Here is a 14,097-nt window from a genome sequence, read left to right on the forward strand (position 1 = left end):
GATGGTGAGCATCCGTACACCACACCTGGAAAACTGGAGTAGGAAAATGATGATTATCATTATTATTATTATTATTATTATTATTACTGAAGGAAAAATACATGTTAATCCCATAAACAATTTCTTTTAAAATCCTGCTACTTCAGGAGAAAATGGGGGGTAGTTTTTTTTCCAGTCACTACCATCAGAAACACTTCAATAATCTACCAAAGAATGGAAGAAAAATGATTGCAATCTCCAATTATACAGCTGAAGAGTAAGGTAATTTTTACTGTATTTCAATTTAGGATGCCAACTTACCAAGCAGTTCCACTTTGAGATCTTTGACTACAAGTGTACCATCCATCTTCTCCTCTGTCTCAAGGAGCAGCATGAACAGGTGTCCAGCCATATCACCCAACAGGTAGCGGGATCCATTAGAATCTACTCGGGCGTAACATACTATTGTACTTTGCTGCAATGGAAACACGACATGTGAACGGGAATAACTTAACTCTCTCTAGTGACACTACTAAGTTACATATGAATAGTAACACAGTAAAGGTTTCCACCTATTCAGTACTAATATGTATTTACAATATTATAAATTACATGGAACTAGTTTCGACCCACCTAGGGGTCATCATCAGCCATATTAAAGCATACATAAGGTTTTGTCGAATCCTAAAACATGTTATTTTTAACTGTAATAATCGGATGGATTTATAATTTATAAAGTGAAGTGTGGTAATGAGATGAGAAATGTTAGTATGGTACAGGTGAGTAGTAAATAATAATATATATACAAACAAGTTTGGAACAAGGTACAAGTGGGGTGCTTAGAGTTGTAAAAATATAACCTCGTGGATGCAAGTAGTCCTCGTACTAAAGAATCAATGTAAAATAACACATATAAACATATATACAAGTATGTACAAAGTCTGGAGAGTAAAGAGTGATACTCTTTTGATGTCGAGTCGGCTTGACACTGATCACTTAAGCGGAGAAATTAGGCATTTGGTGTATTAAAGCTGTGTTGATCGGTTGTGTTGTTGATTGTTGGACGTGAAGTTATTTTTGAAGTTCTGGTTGAGAAGAAGGTGGAAACTGCACGTGGATATATTGATTCTCAGTTCTTAGCGGAAACCAAATTGGACCTGTTTAAATGGAGAAAGTCGGTAAAAACAAAAAATGGAGATAGGAAAAGGTTAACATAAAGTGAAAGGACGCTTACCTCGCGCTGCGGTGTGTGTAGTATAGCTGAGGGTGTGCGATTGGTGGCGGGGAGAGAAGTGTGGGCAGAGAGGAGGGCAGGCGCGTGTGGGTTAGGAGGGGGTTAGGAGGAGTGGGGGTGGGGAGCTTTTAAGGCGGGGCTGAAGGGTGCGGGAGAAAGGGTAATTGTCTCGGAAAAGTACCTTTGATTAGACTTAGGATTGAGTTTTGGTTGGCTGCATTATTGTTTCTGAGGAAAGTGATGAATAGATCGAAGAGTATGTTGGGTTTCTCTGAGATTTCATTGAGATTGTGACTGGCGTTGAAGTATTGGTCTAGGTGTATGTAGTAACTTTCCAGTATGTTGAGTAAAGGACCCTTGTTAGATAATTCGAGGATGTCCATGTCCTGTTCGATATTGGTGAAATTACGGTTATAATCATGCATGCGTTGGCCGATGGCTGAAAACCTGTTGTATTTTATTGCATTAGTGTGTTCGTGGTATCTGGTATTGAAGTTTCTACCGGTTTGTCCGATGTAGGATTTTTCACAGGTGTTGCATTTGATCCTGTAAACTCCTGATTTTAAAAAACTGCTGGTCTTGTTGATGTGTGAAGTATTGTGTAAGACGTTCGTGTTCTTATTGTTGGTTTTGAAGGCTATTTTAACGCCTTATTTCTTGAAGATATTGGTTAACTTGTAGATATCATTGTTGAACGTGAAGGTGGAAAATGTTAGAGGTTTAGTCACTTCTTTTTTGAGGGTAGTTTTAGGGCGATGTTTGTGTTTATTGATTATCCTTTCTATAAAATGATTGCTGAAGCCATTGTATTTTGCAATTCCGCGAATTGTGTTAAGTTCGTTCTTTAGATCTTCCTTGGACATAGGTATGCTGAAGGCTCAGTGAACTAGGTTGTTGGATGTGGCTCGTTTGTGGGACTGGGGGTGCACTGAATCTTTGCGAATGGTGGAGGCTGTTTGAGTAGGTTTTCTGAATATTTTATAACTACCCTCAAAAAAAAGTGACTAAACCTCTTACATTTTCCACCTTCACGTTCAACAATGATATCTACAAGTAAACCAATATCTTCAAGAAACAAGGCGTTAAAATAGCCTTCAAAACCAACAATAAGAACACGAACGTCTTACACAATACTTCACACATCAACAAGACCAGCAGTTTTTTAAAATCAGGAGTTTACAGGATCAAATGCAACACCTGTGAAAAATCCTACATCGGACAAACCGGTAGAAACTTCAATACCAGATACCACGAACACACTAATGCAATAAAATACAACAGGTTTTCAGCCATTGGCCAACGCATGCATGATTATAACCGTAATTTCACCAATATCGACAAGGACATGGACATCCTCGAATTAGCAAACAAAGGCCCTTTACTCAACATAATGGAAAATTACTACATACACCTAGACCAATACTTCAACGCCAGTCACAATCTCAATGAAATCTCAGAGAAACCCAACATACTCTTCGATCTATTCATCACTTTCCTCAGAAACAATAATGCAGCCAACCAAAACTCAATCCTAAGTCTAATCAAAGGTACTTTTCCGAGACAATTACCCTTTCTCCCGCACCCTTCAGCCCCGCCTTAAAAGCTCCCCACCCCCACCTCACCCCAAGCCACCCCCACTCCTCCTAACCCCCTCCTAACCCACACGCGCCTGCCCTCCTCTCTGCCCACACTTCTCTCCCCGCCACCAATCGCACACCATCAGCTATACTACACACACCGCAGCGCAAGGTAAGCGTCCTTTCACTTTATGTTAGCCTTTTCCTATCTCCATTTTTTGTTTTTACCGACTTTCTCCATTTAAACAGGTCCAATTTGGTTTCCGCTAAGAACTGAGAATCAATATATCCACGCGCAGTTTCCACCTTCTTCTCAACCAGAACTTCAAAAATAACTTCACGTCCAACAATCAACAACGCAACCGATCAACACAGCTTTAATACACCAAATGCTTAATTTCTCCGCTTAAGTGATCAGTGTCAAGCCGACTCGACATCAAAAGAGTATCACTCTTTACTCTCCAGACTTTGTACATACTTGTACATACCGTATTTCACGGCATAATCGTCGCCACCGCGTAATCGTCGCATCCTTTATTTTCAATACAAAAATCGGACTTTAAACCTTTAATTACATAATCGTCGCACGTCCAAATTTTGTTCACTAATCTGGTTAAAAGGTAAATGGAACTGCAACGTAAGTTGCACATGAATGCGCAATTTAAATACGTGTATGGTTTATGGGCAATTTGGCAACACAGTCACGTTTGCGACATGTTGCACAACGTATAAATAAATAATACCGGTATATAATACGACGCATGGCTTACCGGTAGACTATCGGCAGTTTGACAACGTGGTCGCGAGACAGTGTACTATTTAATCACCACCTACATATTATGAGTTCCCATTTGAAATACGTAAGGCTGTAAGTTATCGCTTATCGGCAACGTCGCCAGGAAATACCGGCTAGGTAGGTTGAATGGACCTCGAACCAGCCCTCAGATACAGGTAAAATTCCCTGACCCGGCCGTGAATTGAACCCGAGGCCTCCGTGTAAGGCTCCATGGGGCCGGCTCCTGTGTTATTGCGCACGAAGTGAAATCCAAGACGATAACGTAGATTTCCACGGAATTATTCAGCCGAATTATTTACGATGTCTCAGTTGTCATCGCTAAACTCTTATCTTACTACTACGTCATAAGTGTCCGGGCATGGGATGAAACCTTTTATCCAAGCAGTCAAGATAATTATTATCCAATGCTATTAAAGTTTTATTTTATAAACTCGTCAGTAATGTAATGTAAAATCATCAATAACTGGGAAGAAATATTAACCTAATTACCGTATGTTTAAAAGAAATTGAAAAAAATGAATGTTTGTTACTGACGTCTCGGAATACAGTCAACTATACAGTAGATCTACACCGCGCTAGCCAGAGCGAGCTTGCGAGCTTTGCGCATGCGCAGTAGTGTGTCGCAACCAACGAGCTAAACTGATAAATTGTTGCATGCTTCCTTGCTGCCTAACAGTATTGGCTGCTCTGGAATGGACAGATCACAGATGCATTTATTTGTTTCAGATTTACGTGATTACTGTAGACATGTGTGCGTGAGAATTTAAGTTTTTAATTTGTGTTTTGGGTGTTGGCAGAAATAATTTGTTTTAATAGTGAACAATTACGGAAAGTCATTTATATCGCAAAACATTAATGTGTGAAGCATTTATAAGCGATTATGGGTAAATATAGAAACTATTTTGCGGGCTTCAAGCTAAGCGTAATTGCCTTCGCTGAACAGCACGGGAACAGAGCTGCAGAAAGAAAATTTTCTGTGAGTGAAAAGTTGGTGCGTGACGGCGGAAAGTAAAAAAAAACAAGCTAAAAAGCACAAACCCTTCTAGACGCGCGTTTAGAGGTCCTAAAACAGAGAAGTTTCCTATAATTGACGAAGAAGTGTTTAGGTACGTCAGTGAAATACCTAACAATGGCTGCAGTGTATCATATGAAATGTTACAAATTAAGGGACAGGAGGTAGCGCGCAAACACAACATACCGGTAACTCAGTTTAAGGCGACTCGTGGGTGGATTAAGGGGTTCATGCGACGACACAATCTGTCAGTGCAAAGGAGAACAACACTAAGCCAAAAGTTGCCTGCTGATTACACGGACAAGATTGTAAATTTTCACCGATTTGTCATACGTTTGCGCAAGGAAACTTCGTACTTGCTTTCTCAAATCGGTAATGCCGATCAGACTCCAATCTTTTTTGATATGCCTCGCAACAGCACTATTGCGCTAAAAGGATCACGGAGTGTATTAATGAAAACTAGCGGTAGTGAGAAGATGCGATGCACGGCAATGCTAGCCATTACAGCTGACGGGAGAAAGTTGCCGCCTTACATCATTTTCAAGGGGAAAACGATGCCTAAGAATATGCACTAGACGGTTCCGAAGATGACGCAGTGTGGCAGGGAGACGAAGAATCTGATACTGGTATTAACAGAGGTGAGGACGGCGCATCAGATAGCGAAACCTGCGATAGCGACACCGAAGATTTGGAATAAATTGCGTACCGGTAAGTCCGCATTTCACAACAAAGCGATAATTTTTTGCAAGTGTAATATTTTAACTTTAATACTCAAATTAATGACAAATTAACTTAATACGTTCATTTTTATTTTCAGGTTGGAAAAACGTTCGCCGAATTGTTGCGAAAAATTATGAATTTTGTTTTAGACTATTTTAATTATTTTGATGTATAAACGTGCATCTTAAATTTGTATCAAATACAATTTAGTTATAAATACATTTTTTGAGTAATACAAATACTGGTATTAAATATTCATCGTATAATGGTCGCACCCTACAATTTTTTTCGAAAATTTTGGTATAAAAAGTGCGACGATTATGCCGTGAAATACGGTATGTTTATATGTGTTATTTTACATTGATTCTTTAGTACGAGGACTACTGACATCCACGAGGTTATATTTTTACAACTCTAAGCACCCCACTTGTACCTTGTTCCAAACTTGTTTGTATATATATTATTATTTACTACTCACCTGTACCATACTAACATTTCTCATCTCATTACCACACTTCACTTTATAAATTATAAATCCATCCGATTATTACAGTTAAAAATAACATGTTTTAGGATTCGACAAAACCTTATGTATGCTTTAATATGGCTGATGATGACCCTTAGGTGGGTCGAAACTAGTTCCATGTAATTTATAACATTGTAAATACATATTAGTACTGAATAAGTGGAAACCTTTACTGTGTTACTATTCATATGTTATTCTCAGTTCAGTACGGACCAACAACATGAAATTCATAACCCTTGACAACTAAGTTAAACAACAACCTAGTCATCAAAGACAATAGGATATAAAAGAGAAAAGGAAAACACATAAAAGATAAACATTAAGACAAGCTGGTGAGAGGAAAAACAACAGAAAGGAGAGACAAGGACAAACATAAAAACAACCGGGCGAGTTGGCCGTGCGCGTAGAGGCGCGCGGCTGTGAGCTTGCATCCGGGAGATAGTAGGTTCGAATCCCACTATCGGCAGCCCTGAAGATGGTTTTCCGTGGTTTCCCATTTTCACACCAGGCAAATGCTGGGGCTGTACCTTAATTAAGGCCACGGCCGCTTCCTTCCAACTCCTAGGCCTTTCCTATCCCATCGTCGCCATAAGACCTATCTGTGTCGGTGCGACGTAAAGCCCCTAGCAAGAAGAAACATAAAAACAGAAATACATAAGATCTCTGAACGTGTTATTTTATTCTCTAATTAGAAGTACAGTGCGTTCGCTTATGGGTGGGGCCGGGAGAAACCTCACTTGCCTGGCACTAGCCACGCTGACGAGCGTGAATCAACTATCTGTACGCTTCCACTGTCTATATTATAATGCTACCAAGACACATTAAGTAATTAATTAATTAATTAATTTCGTCTACGCAGTACTTACCTTATCATATGCGATGTTGGAAGTGATGTCCGTCTGCTGCTACCCAGTTCTGACATTGTTTAATAACATTCTGGTTCACACGAGTTAAGTTCTTGTTCAGTAATTTTTCTCAATTTCTGTTACTATATTCTCCTTCAATTCATCTACGTTGTGCAGATTATTTCTATAAACATTATTTTTTAGTGTTCCCCACAAATAGAAATCACACACTGAAAGGCAGGGGGAACGTGGTGGCCATAAACCCTGAGAAATGATCCTTTCTCCAAACATGTCAGTTAATTCATTCATGGAATCATGGGCTGTTGCTGAATCTTGTTGGAAATACCCATAAAATTTCTCCTCATCTGATAATATTTGAAAAAATGGCACAAGTATTAGAGTGCAATATTTTTGTGCATTTACTGTGTCCTGAGGAAAAAAAAAAGCCCTATAATTCACTTTGCTGCACTGGTGCACAAAACACCAATTTTTTTTTTTCATGCAATGGAACCTCATGTCCTTCTACAGGAAACTAAGCCTCATCAAAAAAAATATATATATATTAAATGAGGATCCACTCTACGTCCACAATACTTTGTAAGATCCAATTAAAAAACTGAACTCATTTTCCATCGTCTCCAGGCCGTAATTCATACAGACATGCACTCTATATGGTTTTAATTTTAGAAGTTTAGTGACAGTAAAAACGAATGTTTTTCGAAACACTAACGTTCTGTGAAACGTGTTAGAGATTTATTCGGAGAGCGTGTGAATAATGCACTGATATCACCAATTTTGTCCTTCATCAGTATTCTTCATTTTCACTTAGGAATTGAAGCATTTAGCAATCCTCTTGTCATTAGTTTGTTAACAAGTCATCTAACAGTTTCCCTAGCCTGAATTGGAGCACACGGATATTTCACTGCAAACTGTCTGCGCACCTCTCTATATGACTGTTTTTTACATATGTATCATACATAGCGTTCAAGCGGGTATTTAACCTGTTGCATTTCTAACTGCTGCATTAAACACATGCTGCACAGCTGGCTGGCTTACAACTGCCACCTTCTCGACCTTGACTGGCGCTTCTCAAGCCCGCCCATGGCTAGCGAGGTTTCTCCCGGCCCCACCCGTAAGCAAACGCACTGTATGTTGGAATATACCTCAATAATCTCAACTCTCTATTTTCCATATGCCATCAATAAATGCTAACAAGTAGTGACACACTTTGGAGGGTAGTGCTCCTGCCTATGTGAGTCCCAGAGCACACCGACCCAGTGTGTATCAGCTGGTAAGGGTCCCAGCTCAGGGTTACGAGTGAAGATCTCAACGACATCTACAGGGGAGAAGATGAACTTGGGAACAGTGGAGATGACAGAAGAGGCAGTCCAGGACTCTGGGAATAATACGAGTACAATATCGATCTGCAACGTTTGTTCCCTATATTATGGGCGGCTGGAAGGGCGTTTGTTCCTCATGTCAGAGGCAGCCAGAATAATTGCTGGCAGTAGCTCCAAAATGCTTCTGCGAGTGGCGACCTCATCATAACAATAGCCTAAAAATGAGTGATGATACATAATCAACACCTCACCTGGCAAGAGCTGGACAAGGGGAAATGAAAATGATGATGATTCCATCAATGAAATTGAAAAAGTTTTCAATGAATTCTTAATATTTTGTACTATAACAAATACAAATGTGCTCGACACAAAATCAGAAAGTTGTGGGTTTGGATTCCACTGGTGTCTGGCTGGCCATATATTGAAAATATATTTCAAGTACAATGCAGTTCTACTGTATTGTTATTTAATGCACTTTCAAAATAGAAAATAAACAATTACTTTTTCAGACTTATGGAATAGTTTACACGAGGGCACCCCATAAGACACCCAGGAGAGCTCACCTTAATAACGGGTGGGGCCACAGCAACATAGGTGATGCCGTCATGGTACAGAATCGACTCCTGGCCGATGATGATGGCACCACCAAGAGGTTCAGGTACAGGAATAACCATTGATGCTTCCGTCTCTACGTTGTCCTGTTTCCACGGGATCTAAAATTGAAACAAATCTAATTATATACCAAAATTCTTCTGGTTATAAAATCAGGAAACCTGTAACATTATTATGAATCTTATATTAAGGCAAGCCACCACAAGGAAATGAAAGTAGCACATACATTGTACAGGATTTGTCATTTTCTAAAAAAAAATTTTTTCATATCCAACTTATTAGACGAATTGTCGGTGCAACTGGGCATTTGTCTGTCTAAATACACACAACCAACAATCACACACACGCTCAATTGTGAATACGTCCCTCCACATAGGATAGGAAACAGAAAGATCAACTGAGTGTAAAACTGGGCCAATCCACATGTAGTATCGTGGTGGTGACTTTTGTTCAAAGAGGAAGTACAACTAGGTAACCATCCTCTCTGAATAAATTAAATGGAGACAAAAATTAAAATAAAATAATTTATTCAACAGATAGATCTGAAAGTGAATTAAAAAATAAAACAAATTATTTTATTAAAACAAAAAGGTCCAAACGTATCAAACCCTGTGCAAAAGAACACTTGAATTTTACATACCCTTGATTAATCCACTCTCACACATAAAGCAAATGACAAGATCAGCAGTAGTTGCGTCATCGGCTAGTATGAGTTCCGAGTGTCTCCTGCAGGACGACGCACTCTGCTCTGGCACCACAAGAACGCACTAGGAAGCCTACCCTCTTCAAGAAGTATGAGTGCATAGATTTACAATTTGCTTTATATTGCACGAACACAGGTAGGTCTTATGGCCGACGATGGGAAACAAAGCGCTAGGAATGAGAAGGAAGTGGCTGTGCCCTTAATTAAGGTACAGCCCCAGTATTTGCCTGATGTGAAAATGGGAAATCAAGGAAAACCCTCTTCAGGAGTGCCGACAGTGGGGTCGAACCCACTCTCTCCCTAATGGAAGCTCAAAACTGTGTGACCCAACTCTCTTGGTGAGTGTGCAGATCTTCCAAGACCTATCCTCAGCCGGCACAAAACTACGACCTCTCTCCATGAGGGCCGGAAAGAGGACCGCCACACGGTAGTTGTCTTCTTAACTGCTCCCAGCTTGTTGGGAGTTTGGATAGCTATCTGAGACGACGGTGAACTGGTGACTTGTGTGGGCCATATATTGTCGACTATAAATAATTGGGTGAAGACCAAGAAGCAGAAGAAGAATATTTTACATACATCTTCATTCCAGGCTCTCATCAGTGTTCTGTCTCTAAGCCTCTGTGAATGAATTAAAACTACTCTCTACCACCATGGTGGCCTCCTCCACATCCCCTTACCTCGAGATCATACAAAACGGATTCTAACCCCTGTCACATAAATTCCCCACTGCTTTTCTTCCCGTCCATGGCAGCTCATTATTTTCCTAAGTAACCTTCCTCTACTCACCTTACATGATTCCATCATCGAAGCTGGTTCAAATGAACAATCTTTCATCACATTCATTCCTACCATAGCCTTTATCTTATGGTCAGTGTTCCCCAGACATTGTTCCCATCTTTCTGTAATAGCAACCATTCCTACTACTTATCTGCCTGAAACTTGCAGCTTATGAATAAGATATCCCGAGTCCACTCAGTTTTCACTCTCGTATAGCAAAACAACCACTGTGACGTAACGATAACTTAATGTGGGAACTGGCTTCTTTGCCAGTCACTTCCTACTTGGAAGGCTGGGGCACAGTGAGCCATCTGACGAGGAACAATAGTACCACTTACAATGGACCAGCAGTAGAGTATTTTCAAATTCAAACCATACTTATAAGAGAATTCTTACTCGTGGACAGACGAGTTTTTCTCCTGAAGACATGGAGCAAAGTCTCCACAAAACATCAAAGAAATTCTCCTTGTTTTCTTGACATGGCAAAAGTCCAAAAGATAATATATTGATCATGTTTATGTATTTTTATTATCCTTTTCCTACATGTGCTTGAGTAAGTGTTTTTGTTTCATAGCCTGAATGATTCTGAAGTGCATGAGGATGGTTGTCCAGTTGTACTTCCTCTTAAAACAATAATCATAATCATCTGAAGTGTATGAATATTTAGATGCTTCAGACAGTGATAGTGACTTTATTGCTGAAAATAATTCTGGTTATGTGGGAAGTGACAACTGTATTCCCGAAGGTTTACCTGGTCAAAGCTTCTCGCAGTGCACCCGACAGTGAAGAAGAGATAAATGAAATTCACTTGCCCAATTAATAATTCGGTCATTTTTCAATGAGTGAATTGCAGTCCATAAATCAAAATATTCAGAATTAAATGGTCTTTCTTTCAGTTTGACCGAAAACAAAATAATGTGTGATATATGCCATTGAAAACTTATTTTTATTTTTCAAAATGTAGTAATTTCTTCCATGTGTGATATATGCCATTGAAAACTTATTTTTATTTTTCAAAATGTAGTAATTTCTTCCATGTTACTTATAGTAATAAAACTGAAGTTTTCATCTGAAATGTTCATAATTTCATGAATTAGTGAGATTTTACATTTGCTATCATCCCCATCACAACACATGCAGTAGAAACGTTAACTGTGAAGACTGCAGCCCACGGTAGGACTGATACCATGAAACTATGATGCTACAGACAGTTATTATAAATACCACGGACAGGATAATGCACCAACGAGTTGATCCTGAGGCAATTTGGTGTGAAAACCAGACTGTTGACCCTTATGAAATACTTCAGACACACTGCCAGGAGACCAGAGATGATGGAAAAACTGATGGACGAAGACCCAGAGGACATGTACTATTGCAATGGGAGGACCAACTTGAGAACTTGACCAGAGGGAGTGTGCAAGATGCAATCCGCCATACTCAGGATAGAGAGTCCTGGAGGCAAACCTTCAATGTGCTTTAGAATAACGATATCACAAGATCCTTACGAAGGGTTAGAAAATGAGAGAGAGAGATATGTGTTAAACTGTTTGCATGTTGATTTATTCAATATCCTGGTTGCGAAATCACAAAAATTATTCTAAACTCCTATGAGCAGATACCTGCAGATAGGCTGAAGTGTATGAGGTTTAAGGGCCTACACAAAAATTACCCTAATCATACACAACACAGCAAGATTCAGGACAGTGCTTACCTTAACAAATTCTTTATCACGAAGGGATATTTCATGAGTTTTAACATGACGACCATTCAAATCCTGATGAATTAATATTATAGTTGGATTTGGACATCCATGCAAGAATTCCAGGTCTTGTACTTGTAACTCCTCCATTCTGAAAGGAAAGACAAATTCTTTTAAATACTGAACAAAATAATTAATATCAAGCAAAAAGCTAAAGTATTCATCATCATCATCATCATCATCATCATCATCATCATCTGCAGTTTCCAGCTGTTGGCCGGGTCTGCTTAGCTGAAGTATTCAAGTTTAAAAATAGTTATTTTCAATTATGAAATAACCTCATTGAGGAAGAAAGCTCATCAGGACAGTGCGACGATGGAAAATGAAGTCTCTCCCACTTAAAATGAGGAAGTTTGCATGTTTCGATGTGTCATAATATTTCACACAGTAAAGCAGTGTGCTATGAATGAAACAACACACTAAGAATTGCGGCTGAATAGAGCACAGCTCCATAAGGATCAAAAAAGAAGTGTGTTGTTATGTGACTGTCCTTTTGGTAGTTCATTTCCATACTTCCTGTAAGGAGCTAGCGAGTCTCATGACCGGGGATCTCCCTGCCGGGCTGAAGGGCGGGGGCGACCTTTCCATGTATTGTTCTAATAGATAAGTAAAATTAAAAATCCACCTTTTCAATACTAATATTAAACTAAATAAGTTATAACATTTACTTGGAACTAGTTTCGACACTGGTGAGCGTCATCTTCAGCCAAAAATGAGAACAGGCAATCGAAAATATACATATCATCATTATATCAATGCACATATAAACACTCTCAATATGGGACTTATGATGCCCCTAAAAGTATCTGGAGAATTTGGTTCAATACGGACTTAAAAATGAAATTCTTAAATTTAAATGTACTGTTCTTGTCGGCCGGTTTACCTGTGAGTTTCTGGGAGATGCAACCAGAATGTTCTGTCTCTAGCCACATTGCAAATATTCTGGTACACATCACCCGAGCTATAAAAGGGGAGCAAGCTGCGGACAGTCGGTCAGTGTTGGTCTCTGTGGTGGAGTCAGTGTGTTGGGGTTTGGTGGCTGGGCTGGGGCGACAGGCTGTTGGCTGTACTACTGAGGTCTGAACAAGGAATTGTTGCTGCATCCGAGTGTCAAGCGAGTAGTTGGAGTGAAGATAACTGTTTGGCTGCCATCATCAGATTATCGTCAAGTACGGGACAGAGAATTCTGTGGACTGAGGACCGTCATGGAATCAGCGACTGGAGCAGCTATCATGAGTGTAATTGGAACAGTGTTATTAGTCGCTTTGTGAGGAATACTGTCCTGCTCTTTAGCACTGTTCACCTGTTGCTGTGCTTACTTGTTTCATGATATAGATGTTGATTCCCAAAGGGAATCTGAAATACTTGTTCCGAATTAGTAAATTTATAATACCAACATAAATGGTCCATTATTGGACATTATAAATTTTTCCAGCTAACTCATTCCTGGTTGCCAGCGTTTCGCCCCCATGAGCTAGGCTGGGCTCATCAGTTGAGACAGGGTCTCTCATAGTGCATTGGCACTGCCGGTGGCTAAAATTAGCCTATGCAGTGACCTCCACGGTACGCACTGGCCAGCGTCTTGGTAGATGTGCTAGGTACCAACTGATGAGCCCAGCCTAGCACACGGGGGCAAAACGCAGGCAACCAGGAATGAGTTAGCTGGAAAAATTTATAATGTCCAATAACGGACCATTAATATTGGTATTACTTGTTTCATGTGTTGTCTGACCTAGCTGTCTGCACGCAATTGCTGAGTGGAGTGACTGGACTAGGACAAGTGAAAGTAAGGGGAGCTGTGAACAGAATTATAGCCCTCTCAGGTAGTAATGGGCCAGACTGTCTACTGTGTGGAAAGGAAAGGAGACTTGTAAATAGACAGCAATTAATAATTGTGGCCATTCACGCTTGATTAGAACTGTGTGTGTAATATAATGTAGAATCTCATTAAGACATTTCTGCAGGGGACAACAAAAATGAATGTGTTAAGCGAGAAAACATACTACCGAATATACGAATAAAAACTATCCAACAGGGATATGGAAACACTAGATAAGATATTTTGGGACACGAAAGCATTTTACATTGTGTATCCACGGGTACAGTGAAAACTATATCTACCATTTCTAAAGATGAGAGAAAAGTATTAAAAGGTGTGAAAAACACAAGAATAAATATGAAAACCTTTTCCGCTGGGGCTTACAGAATAACAAG

At 39.7% G+C, this 14,097-nt stretch overlaps 1 protein-coding gene across 1 annotated transcript in view; it reads right to left on the reverse strand.

Annotated features, from left to right (window-relative positions):
- The window catches only part of pic (DNA damage-binding protein pic), a 148,908-nt gene that overhangs the window by 116,178 nt on the left and 18,633 nt on the right, over nt 1–14,097 (reverse strand). The window contains exons 4-6 of the mRNA XM_067156832.2: nt 11,836–11,974; nt 8,593–8,742; nt 301–454 (exon numbers count right to left, since the gene is read on the reverse strand). Of these exons, the coding sequence (XP_067012933.1) occupies nt 301–454; nt 8,593–8,742; nt 11,836–11,974 (443 nt within the window). The remainder of the gene's footprint in view (nt 1–300; nt 455–8,592; nt 8,743–11,835; nt 11,975–14,097) is intronic.

This window comes from Anabrus simplex, chromosome 12, assembly GCF_040414725.1.
Source record: "Anabrus simplex isolate iqAnaSimp1 chromosome 12, ASM4041472v1, whole genome shotgun sequence".
Classification (NCBI taxonomy): domain Eukaryota; kingdom Metazoa; phylum Arthropoda; class Insecta; order Orthoptera; family Tettigoniidae; genus Anabrus; species Anabrus simplex.